Source organism: Geotrypetes seraphini, chromosome 19, assembly GCF_902459505.1.
Source record: "Geotrypetes seraphini chromosome 19, aGeoSer1.1, whole genome shotgun sequence".
Lineage (NCBI taxonomy): Eukaryota > Metazoa > Chordata > Amphibia > Gymnophiona > Dermophiidae > Geotrypetes > Geotrypetes seraphini.
Genome location: NC_047102.1, coordinates 2,208,905 through 2,227,570, shown reverse-complemented (window position 1 = coordinate 2,227,570; position 18,666 = coordinate 2,208,905). Strand labels below are relative to the sequence as shown.

The 18,666-nt window shown below is 41.0% G+C and overlaps 2 protein-coding genes across 2 annotated transcripts in view; one reads left to right on the top strand and one right to left on the bottom strand.

The window, feature by feature from the left end:
* The window catches only part of KIF18A (kinesin family member 18A), a 43,777-nt gene extending 40,572 nt beyond the window's left edge, over nt 1-3,205 (bottom strand). The window contains exons 1-2 of the mRNA XM_033928428.1: nt 3,058-3,205; nt 1,221-1,579 (exon numbers count right to left, since the gene is read on the bottom strand). Coding sequence (XP_033784319.1) covers nt 1,221-1,539 — 319 coding nt within the window. The 5' untranslated portion in view covers nt 1,540-1,579; nt 3,058-3,205. The remainder of the gene's footprint in view (nt 1-1,220; nt 1,580-3,057) is intronic.
* The window catches only part of METTL15 (methyltransferase like 15), a 62,654-nt gene continuing 47,183 nt past the window's right edge, over nt 3,196-18,666 (top strand). The window contains exons 1-2 of the mRNA XM_033928429.1: nt 3,196-3,345; nt 5,052-5,332. Coding sequence (XP_033784320.1) covers nt 5,069-5,332 — 264 coding nt within the window. The 5' untranslated portion in view covers nt 3,196-3,345; nt 5,052-5,068. The remainder of the gene's footprint in view (nt 3,346-5,051; nt 5,333-18,666) is intronic.

Sequence of the window (18,666 nt, the reverse complement as noted above, 5' to 3'; positions counted from 1 at the left end):
TCACGGGGAAATTGAGTTCCTGTCATTCTCTAGTAATGGCCACAAGAAAAAGCAGTCGAGCATCAGATCATCAAGGACACTTCCTTCAAAGGCTCACACGGAGCCTGGCTGGGCCCTTGCAAAACCATGTTAAGATTCCATGAGGGAACAAGTGTTTTATCGGAGGCCCGAGACACAGAGCCCCCTTTAGGATTTGGCTATGTCTGGATGAGACTCCAACAAAGCCTTTCAGTCGAGACTGAGCCCTGAAACAAGAGAGTCCTACCACTTGGACTATAAGTCCCTTGTCAAAGCCACCCTTGAGGAAGGCTAACACCACAGAGATTGAGCAGAGAAAAGGCTTCTTTTTCCTTAATGCAACAATACTGGAAAGTTTCCCATGCCTTAGCATAGGCAGAGACTATTGCAGGCTTCTTGGATTTGAGCAGAGTAGAAATGATTAACACCGAGTGTCCCTTGCGCACTAACATCGCACGCTCAAGAACAAAGTGATCTGGATCTTTCTGCAAGCAACTTGCGGGTTCAGATACAAGACCCTATGGTTGAGCACCACTAGACACATTGAAATAGAATGATGTATACCAAAAGTCATCCTAATGATATCTGTTTGGAAAGGATTAATTCAAAATTACAGGAAACAGTCAATTTGCTAAACAATTTTTCTACATAAACAAAAATGGGAGAAAAACTTAACACACAGGCCTCTACCTGTATGCTCAATTTTTTTTAAAGTAAGAACTACACACACATTCTTGTAAGGTCAGAAATATAAACTATATTTACGTTTCAATTATTTTCTTTTACCTCTGGTTACTCTAAATAATGCTTGGGCTCCAAACTTCCAAGTACAATGAGCCACATGACAGTAATACCTCTTCACTGAGTTCTTAGGAAGGATTTTAATAATCTCGTCTACGGACCATAGTTTGAAATCAACTAAGTCATTTCCTAGAACTCATTGAAAGCCTCTCTTTTTGCACAAGCTTTTTTTTTTTTTTTTTTTTTGCTGTACATTAGACTGAGTTATGGAGATGTATCGCTTCTCTTTCATGAACATGATGCGATGTACCCTTCTTTGATTCATGTTTCTATTTGTTTAGTTTTGTTGTCTAGAATTTTGTAGACATTATGTGTTTTAAGCTATGTATATGGTAATTGTGAGCCACTTTGGCTAAAAGTGAATTATAAATATTTAAAATAAATAAATAAATAAAATGTACCTGTACAGTTGTAGCCATTTAAAAATCCATCTAATACCACCTTGGTTGTATTTTCATAAACTTCCATCTGAGTAGAGTTTTCACTAAAAACTGCATCAAACACAAATTTGAGATCCTTATTTTTTCTCTTATTTATATCTCGATGATAAATTTTCTTGCCATGGAAAAAACTAATTTCTTCTACTTCTGGATCAAAGACCAGTATGTGTTTATCCACCACCTGGACTACGTTACTGAAATTTCCTTCTGTTTCTCTTTGATTCTGTGGGCGGACTCGAACCACCACCCTTACGTGACTACAAACATCCTCCGTGGACATCTTGAGCCTTCGATTTTCTTCCCCCAAAAAAGTTAATTTCCTAAAATCAAAAAACAGATACCACGTATCACAACATATCAAACTTAAGTTTTAATATAAAAATAATTCTATAATTAAAAACAGAAGCAAACCTATAATTAGAATGGTGAGTGGCAAGATCAAACTATTCCTCTGATCCCATCACCACCCATCTACTTAACACTCTCTCGCCAACTGTCATCCCGTCTGCTGCCTGTATGTAACCCGCTCTGAGCTCTTTGGGGTCTCAAAATCCCTCTTTGAGGGCCGCAATCCAGTCGGCTTTTCAGGATTCCTCCAATGAGTATGAATTGAAAGCAGTGCACGCACACAGATCTCATGCACATTCATTGGGGAAATCCTGAAAGCCCGACTGGATTGCAGCTCTCGTGGAGGGACGTTGACATCCCTGCTGTAAAGTAAAAGTCAGGTTAGGTTTTCAGGATTTCCCCAGTGAATATGCATGAGATTTATTTGCGTGCACTGCTTTCGTTCTATGCAAATAGATCTCATGCATATTCATTGGGGAAATCCTGAAAGCCCGACTGGATTGCAGCTCTCGTGGAGGGACGTTGACACCCCTGCTGTAAAGTAAAAGTCAGGTTAGGTTTTCAGGATTTCCCCAGTGAATATGCATGAGATTTATTTGCGTGCACTGCTTTTGTTCTATGCAAATAGATCTCATGCATATTCATTGGGGAAATCCTGAAAGCCCGACTGGATTGCAGCTCTCGTGGAGGGACGTTGACACCCCTGCTGTAAAGTAAAAGTCAGGTTAGGTTTTCAGGATTTCCCCAGTGAATATGCATGAGATTTATTTGCGTGCACTGCTTTCGTTCTATGCAAATAGATCTCATGCATATTCATTGGGGAAATCCTGAAAAGCCGACTGGATTGCAGCTCTCGAGGAGGGACGTTGACACCCCTGCTGTAAAGTAAAAGTCAGGTTAGGTTTTCAGGATTTCCCCAGTGAATATGCATGAGATTTATTTGCGTGCACTGCTTTCGTTCTATGCAAATAGATCTCATGCATATTCATTGGGGAAATCCTGAAAAGCCGACTGGATTGCAGCTCTCGTGGAGGGACGTTGACACCCCTGCTGTAAAGTAAAAGTCAGGTTAGGTTTTCAGGATTTCCCCAGTGAATATGCATGAGATTTATTTGCGTGCACTGCTTTCGGTCTATGCAAATAGATCTCATGCATATTCATTGGGGAAATCCTGAAAAGCCGACTGGATTGCAGTCCTACAAGGAGGGACTTTGAGATCCCTGCCCTGGCTGAAGCAGTATAAAAAACGTTCAGATGTTTGCACTGTTGCAGTAGGCAAGCACGGTCCCCCCCCCCCCCTAACTATGGCAAATTGTAAACTGTTTGGCTATAAGAATTCACATTCTAGGCGATGTAGAATCCAATTCACGAGGAAGGTCTCTGAGGCCTCTTAACGCTAAAGATCTCGGGATCGGGGCTGTTGGGCTCCATCGGCCGGACCTCAGCTCACCTGCACCGGCGGAGCGGCCACTCGCTCTCCGACGCGGCCCCGCCCAAATTCAAACGCAAGCCGTCCCGCGGCGGCGGCCTCCTATTGGCCCCCGTCCGCGCGACGCGCGGCGTCAACCCTCGCACGCACGCCCGCGAGCCGGCCTTCCGATTGGCGGCTCTGCCTCGCGCTCCGCCCGGCGTCGTCGGCGCCAGGTGGCTCCTTCCGGGTTTCTCCCGCCTGCTGCGAGCGAGGACGAGAAGAGGCGGCCGAGGGGGGACCCTTTAGGCTGGACGTCAAAGCGCCGAGGTGGGCTTCTCAGTGGTCAGAGCCGCGGCCTGAGCTGGTGGGTTCAAATCCCTCCCCCTTTCTTTGAAGCTGCCGCCAACTCTTCACTCCCACTCACTTCCGGGTAGCTACAGTCCAGGGGCGTCAAAGGCCCTCGCGTCGGCTTTTCAGGATTCCCCCAATGAATATGCATGAGATGTATTTGCAAAAAATCAAAACAAAAGCACTGGTTTTGACTCTAGGGCAGGGGAGTCAAAGTCCCTCCTGGAGGGCCGCAATCCAGTCGGGTTTTCAGGATTCCCCCAATGAATATGCATGAGATCTATTTGCATAGAATGCTAGCAGTGCATGCAAATAGATCTCATGCATATTCATTGGGGAAATCCTGAGAACCCGACTGGATTCCAGCCCTCAAGGAGGGACTTTGACAACCCTGCTGTAAAGTAAAAATCGGGTCGGGTTTTCAGGATTTCCCCAATGAATATGCATGAGATCTATTTGCATAGAATGCTAGCAGTGCATGCAAATAGATCTCATGCATATTCATTGGGAAAATCCTGAGAACCCGACTGGATTCCAGCCCTCAAGGAGGGACTTTGACAACCCTGCTGTAAAGTAAAAATCGGGTCGGGTTTTCAGGATTTCCCCAATGAATATGCATGAGATCATTTAACATACAATGAAAGCAGTGCATGCAAAGAGATCTTATGCATATTCATTGGGGAAATCCTGAAAACCCGACTGGATTGTGGCCCTCCAGGAGGGACTTTGACACCCTTGCTCTAGGGGCTTACTACATATAATTCTATTTTAGCTAGAAAACAATTTCTTTCCAGCTGTATAAGCAACCGTATTTGCACTTTATCAGACCCTCAGTGGCACCACTCAGGACTCAAACATTTCATTGTCCTGAGCTTTACGTGTCAGCTCGTCACTGGGTCTTATAGTGTTTTTCATAGTGCTTAATTTTTAAATATTTTTTCAAACTTTTATATGTTTATATTTTTATACTTAGCTTAAAACTGTTGCTAAGTCTTCTTGGCTCGAGATGTCAGCGTTGGTTAGGGATGTCAAAGCCGACATGTTTCGACTAGATAGCTTTTTCAAGGCTTCATCCCTTTTTCCCACCGACTACCACTGTAACCGCCAATTGGCGGTTACAGTGGTAGTCGGTGGGAAAAAGGGATGAAGCCTTGAAAAAGCTATCTAGAAACAGAAAAAGACGGCAGATAAGGGCCGCGGCCCATCTAGTCTGCCCACCCCAATGACCCTCCCCTATTTAGCTCTGTGCGAAACATGTCGGCTTTGACATCCCTAACCAACGCTGACATCTCGAGCCAAGAAGACTTAGCCACAGTTTTAAGCTAAGTATAAAAATATAAACATATAAAAGTTTGAAAAAATATTTTAAAATTAAGCTCTATGAAAAACACTATGCTAACGTGCCTATGTTAAACCGCTAACGTGCCTTCGTAAAAGGAGCCCTAAAGTTCTTTGAAAATAAAGAAATGATTGAAAGCAATTACAGCTTTTCATTGTCTCGCATCACTCAAACAGTTTTTAAAAAATGCCTATAGTAAGACTCCTGTTAAAATAGAGCATCTCAAATTGAATCTTCTTAGCAGCCAGTTTTTTTTAATTGGCTATTTTATAACAATTCTACATTTTTTTTCCACTGCAGGCATGTTTAAGCAATTGTTAATGCTTGCTTTTTTCTTTTTTAAAAGGTTTGGTCATCTACAGCATGCTGAAGTGCTCAGGCTTGCAGAGTATCTTAAGAAGGTCTACTTGGCTTCATCCATGTAATTTCAAATCCAGTGCTAGTTATGTAGACATCTGGGGAAGAAAAACCCACACGTCAGCAATATGGCAGCAGGAACGGATCATCGAAAAGGAGTTGGATACATCCAGTGTTCCAGATAATGATGGCTCTAAACAGTTTAAAAGATTGCACATACCAGTGATGCTCAGTGAAGTCATGACTTGTTTAGCGCCCCAGCAAGGACAGGTGAGCTTAATGTTTTCAATCTCTCTCTATAGGAAGCTTTCAAGCTATTTACCAATTTATATTGACAAAAAATTCAGCTTTCAGTATTCTGCAAGTTTATTTGCATCTACAAGCTATGTAAAACAGACTTTTTCAGTTATCAAAAAGTATCATTTAGGGCCTGTTTTACAAAGCCGCGGTAACGGCCCCAAAGCCCATAGAGATTTAAAGGGCTTCGAGGCTGTTGCTCTGCGGCTTTGTAAAACAGGCCCTTAGAGTAATTAAATAAGAACATAAGAAACGCCTTCACTGGATCAGACCTAGGTCCATCTAGTCCGGCGACCCGCACACGCGGAGGCCCAGTTAGGTGCTCCCTGTTGAAGACCCGGATTTCCCGTATCCCTCGATATGATTTGCAAGGAAGTGTGCATCCAACTTGCGCTTAAAACCCAGAACAGTAGTCTCCATCACAACCTCCTCCGGGAGAACATTCCAAGCATCCACCACTCTCTGTGTGAAACAGAACTTCCTGACATTTGTCCTGAACCTGCTTCCACTCAGTTTCAGGTTATGACCTCTTGTCTGTGTCACATATGAGAAAGTCAGTAGTTCTGCTTCCTGGCCTATTTTGCCAATTAAAAAAAAATTCATTAATGATATTCAAGCAAAATAAAATTAAGAGCTGCACAAACATAAGGAAACCCCCCCAAATATAAAAATAATATTGAAAACTTTATATAAATTGTAAAATAGGTCTTCTGTAAGTGGATTTAAAAAAAATATATATTTGTCTCTATTTTCTGTCATTACATAGAAGAGGATACACCGTCAATGATGCACTCTCTCCCACATAGTATTTTAATGACATTGAATCCTTTGACCTTATACTGTTTCCTATTTTTGGATCTTTGTAGGGTTGTGCTCACTTTTGGGTTTTTTTGTTTTCATACCATCGAATTGCCAGCAGCTGTGCATGATCCACTTCCTTCTTAAACTAATGTCTTTCCTTTATGCAATGATCTCCCATAGTCTAGGGCAGTAGTCTCCAACTCGCGGCCCGCCAGGTCCTATTTTGAGGCCCTTGGTATGTTTATCATAATCACAAAAGTAAAATAAAACAGTTTCTTGATCATACATCTCTTTAGCTATAAATTACAATATTATTATTAAGACTTAACCAAAAGGAAAGATTTATAAACTATAAAGAGTTTTACCTCATCTATATAATAAAACCGTAGGCGGCGCATGCGCAGTCTTATCGGCGTGCTTCCATGATCCGTATGTCCGTGGCCGGCAAGACTGCAGCATGCCCCGCGCTTACTACGGCCCCACGCGCAGCTCAGTTCGGCACGGCGGTTTCCCCAGATAGGGGAAGCCGAAAAACTCAATCCCGCCTCATGGTCCTGCCGCCGCTCACGAATTCCCCCCCCCCCAATCCTCCTGCAACAGCCGCTACCGCTCCTGTTCAAAGCGGCCTGCTGAGGTTCGCGGCCACTGTAACGAACCTCGCAGGCCGCTCTCCACATGGTAGCACGTTCCCTCTGACGCAATCGCGTCAGAGGGAACATGCTACCGAGTTGGAGAGCGGCCTGCGAGGTTCGTTACAGCGGCCGCGAACCTCAGCAGGCCGCTTTGAACAGGAGCGGTTGCGGGAGGGGGGGGAGTTTTAACAGGAGGAGTCGCCGAAAAAAACCTTCAGCCGCAGCAGGCCAGCACACGGGAAGGGAAGGGGGAGGGGCCGAACGGAGCAGGGCAGCTCAAGGTAAGAAGGGAATGGGGGGTGGGGGAAAATGTTTCTACTACTCAGCAGGGACCTGGAGGGGAAGGGAAAACCGCTGCTGCTTCTGCAAAGGAAAGTGGTGGTAGGGGAGAGAAGGGAATGGGGGGTGGGTGGGGGAAAATGCTGCTACTACTTCTCAGAGATCTGGAGGGGAAGGGAAATATCACAGCTGCTTCTGCAAAATAAAGTGGGGGGGGGAGAGAAGGGAATGGGGGGTGGGGGAAAATGCTGCTACTGCTTCAGCAAGGACCTGGAGGGAAAGAGAAATACCACTGCTGCTTCTGCAAAGGAAAGTGGGGGGGGGAGAGAAGGGAATGGGGGGGTGGGTGGGGGGAAATGCTGCTACTACTTCACAGGGATCTGGAGGGGAAGGGAAATAGCACTGCTGCTTCTGCAAAGGAAAGTGGGGGGGGGAGAGAAGGGAATGGGGGGTGGGTGGGGGGAAATGCTGCTACTACTTCACAGGGATCTGGAGGGGAAGGGAAATAGAAAGTGGGGGGGGGGGAGACACAGAAAGAAATACAGACAGACAAAGGAGGCTAGGGAGAGAGACAGACAGAAATAAAGACAGACAGGGGACCAGAGAGACACAGAAATAAAGACAGACAGGCAAAGGGTGCCAGGGAGAGAGAGAAAAAAATTGCAGGAGGGAGAAAGACAGAAAGAAAGGAAAGCAGGGAGAGAGACATAAAGAAAGAAAGACAGACAGCCATATATTCTAGCACCCGTTAATGTAACGGGCTTAAACACTAGTTTCTTTAATAAGACATTAACTATTTTTTTCTGAGGCCCTCCAAGAACCTACAAATTGAAAATGTGGCCCTGCAAAGGGTTGGAGTTGGAGACCACTGCTCTAGGGGATAGGGATTGGCATTTGTATACCACCGTTTTGTAGTTATACAACCACATTCAAAGCAGTTTACATACGCATTTTCCCTATCTGTTTTGGTGGGCTCACAGTCTATCTAATGTACCTGAGGAAGTGGTGGATTAAGTGACTTGCCCAGGATCACAGGGAGCAGCATGATGTTTGAACCCACAACCTTTGGGTGCTGAGGCTGTAACTAACCATTACACCACACTCTTCCTGACCTATGGAAAGTCACTCACATTTGTCCCAGACTGAAAGATCCAAAAACGAGTACATCTCAGCTATCCATCTATCTTTCAATTGTAAATTTATCATTTGTTTCAAAACTTAAAGAAACTTTTGTAGTGTAACAGCTCACTACTTAGGTAGAACAAACTTAGGTATTATATCCATAATAGTCAGGATTCAGTTGTCGCCACAATATATAGACAGTGCTATTGGGTTTTACAACATATATCTCTACTCACCTTGATCAACATAGAAACATAAAAACATGATGGCAGATAAAGGACAAATAATAATAACAGTTTATATAGCACAGGACCATGAAGTTCTATGCGGTTTACAATGATTAAAAGGTATTACAGATTGAGTGGAATAAACAAAGTTCAGAGTTAGTGAATAACAGTTCGAAGATCATTTGTTGAGGACTAAGATTGTATAGGTCAGTTACCTAAGTACTTCAGGAACAGATGTGTTTTTAGGCGTTTCCTGAATTCCCTATAAGTAGTAGGCACGAGCAGTTGTTCCAGGTCTTTACTCCATAATGCTGCTTGATGTGAGAAAAGCCCATCCACAGCATCCACTATCTCCTCCTCTGTCTAAGAGATCCCATGTGCTTGTCTCATGCTTTCTTAAATTCAGATACAGTCTTTGTCTCTATCACGTCTACCAGGAGAGTGTTCCACATATCTACCACCCTTTCTGTAAAAAAGTATTTCCTTAGATTACTCCTGAGCCTATCACCTCTTAACTTCATCCTATGCCCTCTCATTCCAGAGCTTCCTTTCAAATGAGACTCGATTCATGCGCATTTATGCCATGTAGGTATTTAAACGTCTCTATCATACTTCCCTCTCCACCTTTCCTCCAAAGTACACATACTGAGGCTTGAGGGACAGAGACAAATTCTGTCCTCGTGTCATTGTGAGGTTGGTAGAGTGATGTAGGGTGGGGTGACTGCATGTGTATAGGTCAAACTTTGATAACAAAATAGAAATTCAGAATGATTACAGTTCTCCAAAGGCAGGTAATATAGAATTAAGGGTGTGTCTAGCAAATGCTTTTCTGCTGGTGTTGAAGTAATTCTTGTTTAAGTCAATTTGTTTTATAATCTGCCTTTTCCTATGGCTCAAGGCATATCTCACAAATTAAAGCATGCCAATTATCATAGCTTATGTAGAACACTAGACATATGTCTCCTGAAAGATAAGTAGTAGTAATAATTCTTTGGAAGTTAGTTGCCTCTGTATTGCTCTCAAGGAGTTCTGTGTGCAGGCTAATTGAACTTTCCTTAGTCCTGAAGTTCTTGCCATCATTGACAACAATTTTAATTACACGTTTTTATTTCAACATCCCTCATCTCTTAGGTTCAAACTGTTTAAAAGTTTGTTTGTAGTAGAATTGTGTGAAGAGTGCAGAACTTGCTGCCACCATCCACTTTATCTTTTACTTTGACCTGAGTAGCTTCCTCAAACTTGGGTTTTTGTCATACCAGAGTCTTGCTACATTCTCCCACTTCAATTTTTCCAAAGTTTTCATCATTAAGTACATTTTTTTTCCTGTTTGCTGCTACTGTATTTTAATATCCAAGTGTTTAACATGAAAAATGTATAGTTAGGATTCTTATGTACACACAGTTTGATTTTATTTTTTTACTATGTGTAAATGTTTTATGTAGACACGCCACAAACCGTGTTGGGTCCTTCAATAAATTTGCCCCTTGTGCTTCCAGATAACAAAATGTATATTTTACATGTTTCAATTTATAAAAGCAAATGGAAACCTTTTGAAAACAATAACAAGATTAATATAAACATACCTTAAAAAAACAGTTGAGAAAAGTCCAAACTAAATTCATAAAAACAGTAACAAGATTAATAAAAGTATAATTTAAAATGTGAACAATTGATGACTGGTTCAAACCTAAGACTTGACAATTACACACCATCACTTTTATAGTTTAGACACAGTGAACAAAAGCATCCCTCTAGCCAAATTTAGTGAATCCTATTTATATATGGACTCTCTTAGTTTCTTAATAATATGCTGTTTGTTAATACAGTACAATAGAAGCTTTAAGAATAGATTGAACCAGGAAGTGACACACATACTCGGTGAACCTTCGCAAAAGCTTCTAGAAGCTATAAGATGAAGTTGCCTTTCTTGCATTGGGCTGCATCAGGGATGTTGCTCATGTTGTGAGAACTTGTATTCTGTTGTTCATGGAGAATACCTGCTACAGATAAAAAAAACTTGGTTTTCTGGAAACTCTTTGTTTTAAGGATCATTGTCCCACTTTCAACTTAAAGAATTAGCTTAGGACAGTGGTCTCAAACTCAAACCCTTTGCAGGGCCACATTTTGGATTTGTAGGTACTTGGAGGGCCTCAGAAAAAAATAATTAATATCCTATTAAAGAAATGACAATTTTGCATGAGGTAAAACTCTTTATAGTTTATAAATCTTTCCTTTTGGCTAAGTCTTAATAATAATATTGTTATTTATAACTAAAGAGACATATGATTAAGAAACTGTTTTATTTTACTTTTGTGATTATGATAAACATACCGAGGGCCTCAAATTAGTACCTGGCGATGTGGCCCCGGGGCCGCGAGTTTGAGACCACTAGCTTAGGATATCCCAGGAAGAAGCATGCCTGTAAAACCAGGGCATGTTGAGAATAGAACTGTTTCTTAGAGCTGATCATGTGTTAAAAGTATTTATACAGCTCTGGGTGTATGGGGGAGTACTTATTCTCTCTAAATATTTGGTACATGTAATTGGCTTGGAGGTGACACACTGAGAGATTTTTAGATGTCTGAATGATAGCTCCAACCTTGCTTTGGAGTTTTCTTTTTACATCAATTTTTAACTATCATGAACTGCTAGTGATCGCTTATCATGACCCAAGTATTAATTTGGTAATAATTCAATAAACTTTAATAGCATATTTTAAAAATTTCATTGAGCTAAAACTTCAGTCTGGCAGTTGACTGGATTTGAAGGATGATTAATTTGATTTTGAAAGTTTTAATAATGTTCTGCTTAAGTCACAGAAATGTAAACTCTATGAAATTAAACGCCTCCATTTTATAAACTCTGTTCAGTTACCTAATTAATTTAGCTCTGTTCTCTATTGAAAATTGAACTTGATGCTTGATCTTCATGTGCTGGAAAATAATAACATTAGGCTCGCTTTCTTAACTGAGAGTAAGAAATCATTGCTAATGGCAGGTGATAATGGTCAAGTGTCTAACCAGAACAGAAACAGTATCTAAGTGGTTTGTTCACACTTGGTATCGTATTATAGCTTAGGCAAATAAAAGGAATTCATTAGAACATTCAGAAATCTGTAACAGTAATACTGTATTTCTCTATAGTCTACTGAGTCCTATTTAATTATATACGTGTCCCCTTTATGCGTGTTAAAAGCTAACTTTATGTGGCTGTGGATTTTTACCAGTTCTCTCACTAAAACAGGCGCTGGGTCAAAGACTGCCAATTAGGTACGCTACAGAAAATTTACTTCTTCGTGTTTCTAAATAATATTTTTAGGCTTGTACAAATTCCCTCAGTCTCTACACTGAGAGAAGAGTGCTTAGTGCAGTCCTCTTAAAAGATTTAATTCTTTGTTCATGTCCCCATTCTGAGTATGAATGAATGAAGTAAAAATAACTTAAATCTAGTTTCACATACTGGGATTAATAGTTTGCATACTAGCAAAAGCAACTTCCTTAGGCTCTTTCCTCTGTATCCTGGATACAAGGGGGAGGAGCCTAAGGAAGTCCCTGATTGGCTCAGATGCCTAAGACCCCTCCCAAGGTGTCTGAGCCAATCAGGGCCATAGGCCACTCCCCATGCATAACATGATGCACTGGGAAGGGGAAGGCCCAGCATTGTAGACTTGGCGGCCTCGGAGAAGAAGGGACTGAGCACCCCTCCTGCTCCCAACTTAAAAGGTACGAGGGGAGTTTGAGGGGGGCCTTTGGTGGCAGGAGGGAGTGGGCATCCCTCCTGCCTATTTTTTTTAGTGGAGGGGGACGATTGGCGCGGGAGGTCCTTCGTGGCAGGAGGGAGTAGGCATCCCTCCTGCCAATTTTTTTGGTTTCATGGGGGGAGGGAAGGGGACTGTGGCTCGAGTGGGGGCTTTTTTTTTTTTATGGAACAGATTGTGCGTGTGTAACACACACACACACATCTGTGCCATTAAAAAAAGCTGCTTCCCCAATCACTACTGTTAGGGCTCTACGCATATGTCAATCGCTCACTGAGCAATTTATCGGTCGCATAGTTTGTGTTTTCTGTTCACAGTTTTCGCCCTCATGATGTGGAGGTTCCCTGCGAAGACATCTTTCACTGTGGGAGATTGCAGACCTTTGGGTCGAGGGAACAGAACCGGTCCTTGGATGTGCATACACTTTTATTGTGGTATCTGGAGGTCACCAATGAGTTTTGTCTCTCTGACCACCTGCTTGTTCTGGTGGGCCATTCAAATGCTATTTACAGGGACATTATATGGCATTTAGAGCCAAATTCATTAAGGCTTTTCTCTCCTTTTGTGTCTGTATTAAATGATCTTGATAAATCAGACCCACTGAGAAAGGAGGACAAGTGTTAGAATAGCTTTGAAATTAAATTTTATAGGGCTTCCTTGGACAGCCAGATTTATTTTCCTGAAAAATAAGTACTATGCATGTGTGGGAATAAGCATCGACAGATATGTATGCCAAGAAGAACCTGTGGAGTGGCCTAGTGGTTAGGGCTGTAGCCTCAGCACCCTGAGGTTGTAGGTTCAAGTCCAGCATTGCTCCTTGTGACCTTGAGTAAGTCACCGAACTATCCATTGCCCCAGGCACTTCAGTCAGATTGTGAGCCCACCGGGAGAGATAGGGAGAAATTCTTGCGTACCCAAATGTAAACCACTTAGGCTGTAAGTGGTCTATAAATACTAAAACGAAAATAAATGTGTACTTTCATGTGATCTGCACATAGGCATTCCTGGATAGAATTTGAACAGAGTTGCAATATATGTGAATATTTTTATAAAGCATATATACACACTCCAGATTTAAATTTTTGCAAGAGAACTTGGGTGGTAGCCTATCCCAACTGTACTTACTGTTTTATAAGTACATAGGTAGCTTATGAGCTCTTTTTTTAACATTTCACATAGTTATAAGATTTTATCCAATGCAGCAAAGTGTGAACCAAGTCCTCTCAAGCCTCTTCTCTCCAACCCTAACCAAATTGTTCCCAAAATCTCTTATGCTTCACCTCTGTACCATGCTCCACTTATTTTGATGATCTTACATTGTACCTGTATTTGCTGTTTGTTCAGCTCTTCTTTGTTGTAAACTGCCTTGAACTACCACGACTTTGGTGGTATATAAGAATAAAATTATTATTATTATTATTGAAGAGAGTTGCTTAAGGTCATAAAAATGTGTCTGATTTGAACCATTATTGCCCTAATTTTGAACTTGTTGCTTTAACCTCTGCTCCAGGGATTTTTGTAAAATTTTTGGTTGTAGTTGGGTAAGTTACTTGATAGGTATGAACCTCACATTCACAAAGTGATTCAGCAACTAAAGGAAGCTTCAGGTTCCTGGTGGTGTGCTATAATCACTAATCCATATATCCTCCCATGGAACAGCTAAGTCAGTACAATTCAATTAGTTTAGATCAAGTGTAATTTAAAAGAGTAATCAATATCACTCTAAAATGACTCATTTGAAATTCTGTTTATAGGATGAAGCCTGTAGTGTAGAGCTGCACTAGCCATATGAGTCCTGGAACAAACTAGAGTTTTCTTAGCACTTTTATAATAGGTGAGCTCGCAATCTCCCGTCCTCGGGTCATAGAACATGAAACACAGTAGGAAAAATACTAAGGGCTAGATTTACGAAGCGGTTCTGCTGTGTGCTAACTTGAATTAGCACGTTAATCTGAGGAAAGCAGTATATTCTGACATCATCTACACAGCCCAGCAAGTACAGTGCAAAAGTGTACTGTTACTTTAAAAGTCTTGAGGCTGCCTATACCGTGCTTATGTCGCTGCTTTCCCACCAGATGTCATTCCCGTTTGTGTTTTCTCCTCATTTTAGTCAGTTTTCTGCTTTATTGCTTTTCCTTTCAATCGATTTACCTGCATTTTTGATCGATTTTTGTTTGTTTTGGGCCTTCGGGCTCTTTTCGACCTGTTTTTAGGCCAGGAGCATACGACTTATTTTCGGTATATTTCTACCTGACCTCTCCGGACCATTGAGTCCTTTGACCTTGCGTCAGCGATTTTTCTTTCCACGTCAAAGGCGCCTAGCGGCTTCAAGTAGTGCACTTGATGTCACAGGACCATTTTGGGCAAGGACCAACATAACTGGTATGTTCATTGCCTAGGTCCTAAGCATTGAGATATTTCATGTATGCTTTGCTCTACATTGCAGAAGAGGTCGCTTAAAGCCAGGAAATTGCAATTCAAAATACTTTTTGGTTCAGCTTCTGCTGCATCAACTATGGCTGGAGACTTCAACGCTGACACTCAACATCGCTCAATGCCAACATTGACACCAGTACCAATGGCTTCGACAACATTCTCCGCTTCTTCGATGATTCCAGCTTCATTTGGGGAGACTCGTAAAAGAGCTAAGAAGCATAAACATCTCTCTCCCTCTAGACAGGCATCCGCATCGTCCTAAGCATCATCACCATCAATGCACCGATGCCAGATCACCCTCTTTACAATTTGTGTCTTCTGGGGTAAGCCTCGACATCGAAGTCCCCAACGCCTTGACACCCAACTCAACCAACGCCTAACGTACTCTTGTCAATATTGGTATTGGCACCTTCTTTGCAGGCACAGCTTCAAATGTTGAAGAAAGAATTAGCTGAGCTACTGTAGGTATACTCTGTGCCAGTGTCTGTCTCCATATTCTCAGCCTCAGCTTAGTACAAGTGTCACTTGAAAACTCCATTGGGGCATTGAGCTCGAACACCAGCATGACGAGCATCCACACTGAGGCATGCATTTTAGGACAGCTCATCTATCACATATACTAGTAATTTGAAAGTTTATACTAAAAAGTAATTGTGCTGCTTGTGAATTTTTATATTTTGTTTGGTTTTATCTAAGATATTATAATCATGTTAACCATCCTGATAATTTCTGTCATATCTGCGGACAATTTACTGCACAATCAGCACCTAAGAAGTACGTTGCCCAGTCTTGCCCTGGCTTTGACACAAACCACAATTACAACACCAGTCTCTAGTGGTAGAGGGCATCTTGAAAAAGTACCAGAACTTAATGCTGTTACTCATCCTGGAAGAGAAGCAGAACTCTGGATAAATTTGGATGCAGAGTGTTCCGAGGCTTTTTTATATGACATTTTAAAATCTCTTATTCAAAAAATGTCTATTTATGATCAGTATCGGAGTATATTTCTTCATAACAATTGAAATGGTGTGGTGGCCGTGTTAGTCCACTCTTCAAGGTAATACATAGAAGTAAAACAGAAAGGAAAAAATAATACCTTCGTTCTTGGACTAACTTAATGTAGTTTATGATTAGTTTTTGATCTGTCTAAAATGATCCCTAAATTGACTTTGGGTAACTTTAATAATTTTAGAAGATTTTTTCATATGAAATACTAATTTTAAGAGGTAAATATATATAAACCTACAAATCAGCCATTTCTTTTAATGACAATAGTATTACTTTTGAAAGTGAAAATGTCCTGGGAGGTCATTTCATGTTATGTCAGTCACAGGCTTCTTGCTCAGAAGGTCACTGAGCTTGCTTTCTTTTTGATCTTGTATCTCTCCTGTAAGAAAAAGTTTTGCTGATGAGTCAGTGCACTGAGTCACAGGCAGCATGAAGTCTGTATTGCTCCAGACTAATTGGAAAGTCTCAAATTTAATTAAAGCACAGTTGTCTATTCAGTGTTGCTGATTAACATCCTAGTGAAGTATTTTGTTCTTATGAACTTGTTTTAATTTTTCTTCACTATTTACTTTTTTACCCTTTTAAGATTTTTTTTCTGCAGAAATGATTTTTTTTCATTAACTTCCCCCCTTTTACGAAACCACGTTAGGCTTTATTATCGCCAGCTGTGGTGGTATTAGCTCTGGTAAAATTCCTCTGAGCATCAGAGCTAATACCACCAGGTCTGGTGAGTAAAAAAAAGCCTAACCCGGCTTTGTAAAAAGAGGGAGGTGGGGGGTTATAATCCATTCTCAAAAGTTAGCTGAGTAAGTTAAGCTGATGTAGTAGCCGTATCTTGCAGCTAAGATTTCAGCTGAAAATCATTTAAAATTCACTAAAAATGTAGTTGTCTAGAAGTATTTGTTCAGCATGTCTGTTTTTTCCCTATTACTCTCCACATATTTAATACATTTATTTATTAGAATTTATTTACTGCCTTTTTGAAGAAATGTACTCATGGCAGTGTAAAGCAAGTATAAGCCAAACATAAGCAATTTCAGTAGTAAACATTCAAATATTATGACTTGGTATGCTACTTACAATGTCAACACAATAAACGTTAAAGCATCTAAATAAGCAATATAGGTTATAAGCGGAGGTGAAACATATGGACAGATAAGATATAGTAACAGAAATAATAATAATAATAACTTTATTTTATATATCGTAATACCACAGCAGTTCAGAGCGGTTTACAGAGGAAGAGACTGTACACAGACAGCGATGTTAAAGAGAAAGACTTTCAAATTACATTAGCAAGTTAAGAGTAGTCAAGTATATCCGGAGGCATTTCAGAGATACAACAAGGCAGGAAGGGAGTCAGAGAAATTTAAGGGAGAGCTGTTTAAGGGAAAATTGTTTTTATTCTTCTCTCTTCCCAATCTATAGAAAACAGAGAAGGCGAAAAGCGGAGTCTGGCAAGGAGATAAGGATGTCACTGGGCCCATACCCAACTTTATAACCTGAGTGTGGCTCAAGTGACATCTCCTTGGCTAGCTCCACTTTTGCCTTCTTTGAGGGAAAATTACTTCTAAATCAGGTGAGGTACAGGAAAATGAATCCCTCTAGAATCTTAGTGGATAAAGTCCTGCTACAGTAGTGTTCGTCTTTGTTTGTGTGACAAGCTAGGTCAGTATTCAATGCAAGGCCCAGGGCCAATGGTAGCCCTTGGAGACCTTTGAGTTGGCCTCCATTGTCTTTCTGTCTTTTTTTTTTTTTTCTGCTATTCTGCTTTTCTATCAATACTCAGAACATAAAGGGGGAAAGTGGATAGGATGGTGGGGGGGGGGGGAAGAGTTGCATGCCTGGAGGACAAAGCATCAGCTGGTGGGGATGGATGTTATTGTCCTGCCTGGGGAAATATTTGGCAGCTCTCGGCTCATTAGAATCCAAAGTGCCCCAGATTAAAAATGAATGAAGACAGTAATACTGACTAGGTTGTCCTTCTGTTAAAGGTTTGGGAGAAGAACCAAACTTTCACCTCCTACCTGAAGTGGAGAAAATGTTGCATTAGGCAAAGCCTTTCTGGAGAAGGCTCTTGCTACATTTCTCAGCACCTTCGGTCTTGGAATTCCTTTTCTAGCCTTCCTTTTTTCCTCAACATACCTGAAAAACTTCTTGCCATGATTCTTAACATCTCTAGCTATTTTTGTTTCTACCTGTGCTTTTGCTAGCCATATATAAATTATCTCTTGATATCTGATATTCTTTTCTGTGTTCCTCCTCTTGCATTTTTCTGTATTTCATGAATGTTTCCTCCTATTTTTCAGCAATTTGTAACAATCATCCTGTACCAGGGGACATACACAAAAACCGTTTTCCTGAATGTAGCTATTAGGTCTTGTGCTCCCCAAGGGGGAGAAAATGAATTGCAATCATCCTTAACTCAGGAATTGAATTGGGTCCATCTGCATGACAATGTATAATATCGGCACTGGGTCAATTGCAAAAGTTGGTTTCTTCAAGTACGAACAAGGTAGTTTTCTCACTGATCATTTAGGTTACTAACTTCTCATTTTGTTTCCAGGCTTAAAAATAGGCCTGCATTTACAATCTGATGTGTTTGCTAGTTTTCATTGGGTTTAGTCAGTCATAACATTCATTGAAAAGTATCACTCTGATTATGCCTTGTCTATACATTACTGAGAGCTCAGTTTAACGACATTTTCAATCAAAAATATTTAAATGATTTCCAACTCAAATAATCATTTCACAAAGGCAATGTTGCAACAGTAATTAAGGATGAGTAATATCCAATTCTCAAACCAATTTCTAATTGATAGCTTGTTATGCTGTGAAGCTGAACTCGGCTAGTTCAGGTCAGTGTTTATCCATCATTGCAATGATTAAAAAGGGTGCTTTAAAAGACCAATTACACCTATGTGAACAGAAATGTTAATGTGCTGTGAACAAATGAAGGTTACAAAACTGCTTTGAAGATTGACAGTAATTGTAGAGTGAGTGCTGGATCAGCCCAGTGCAAGTAAATTACAATTAATTTAGACA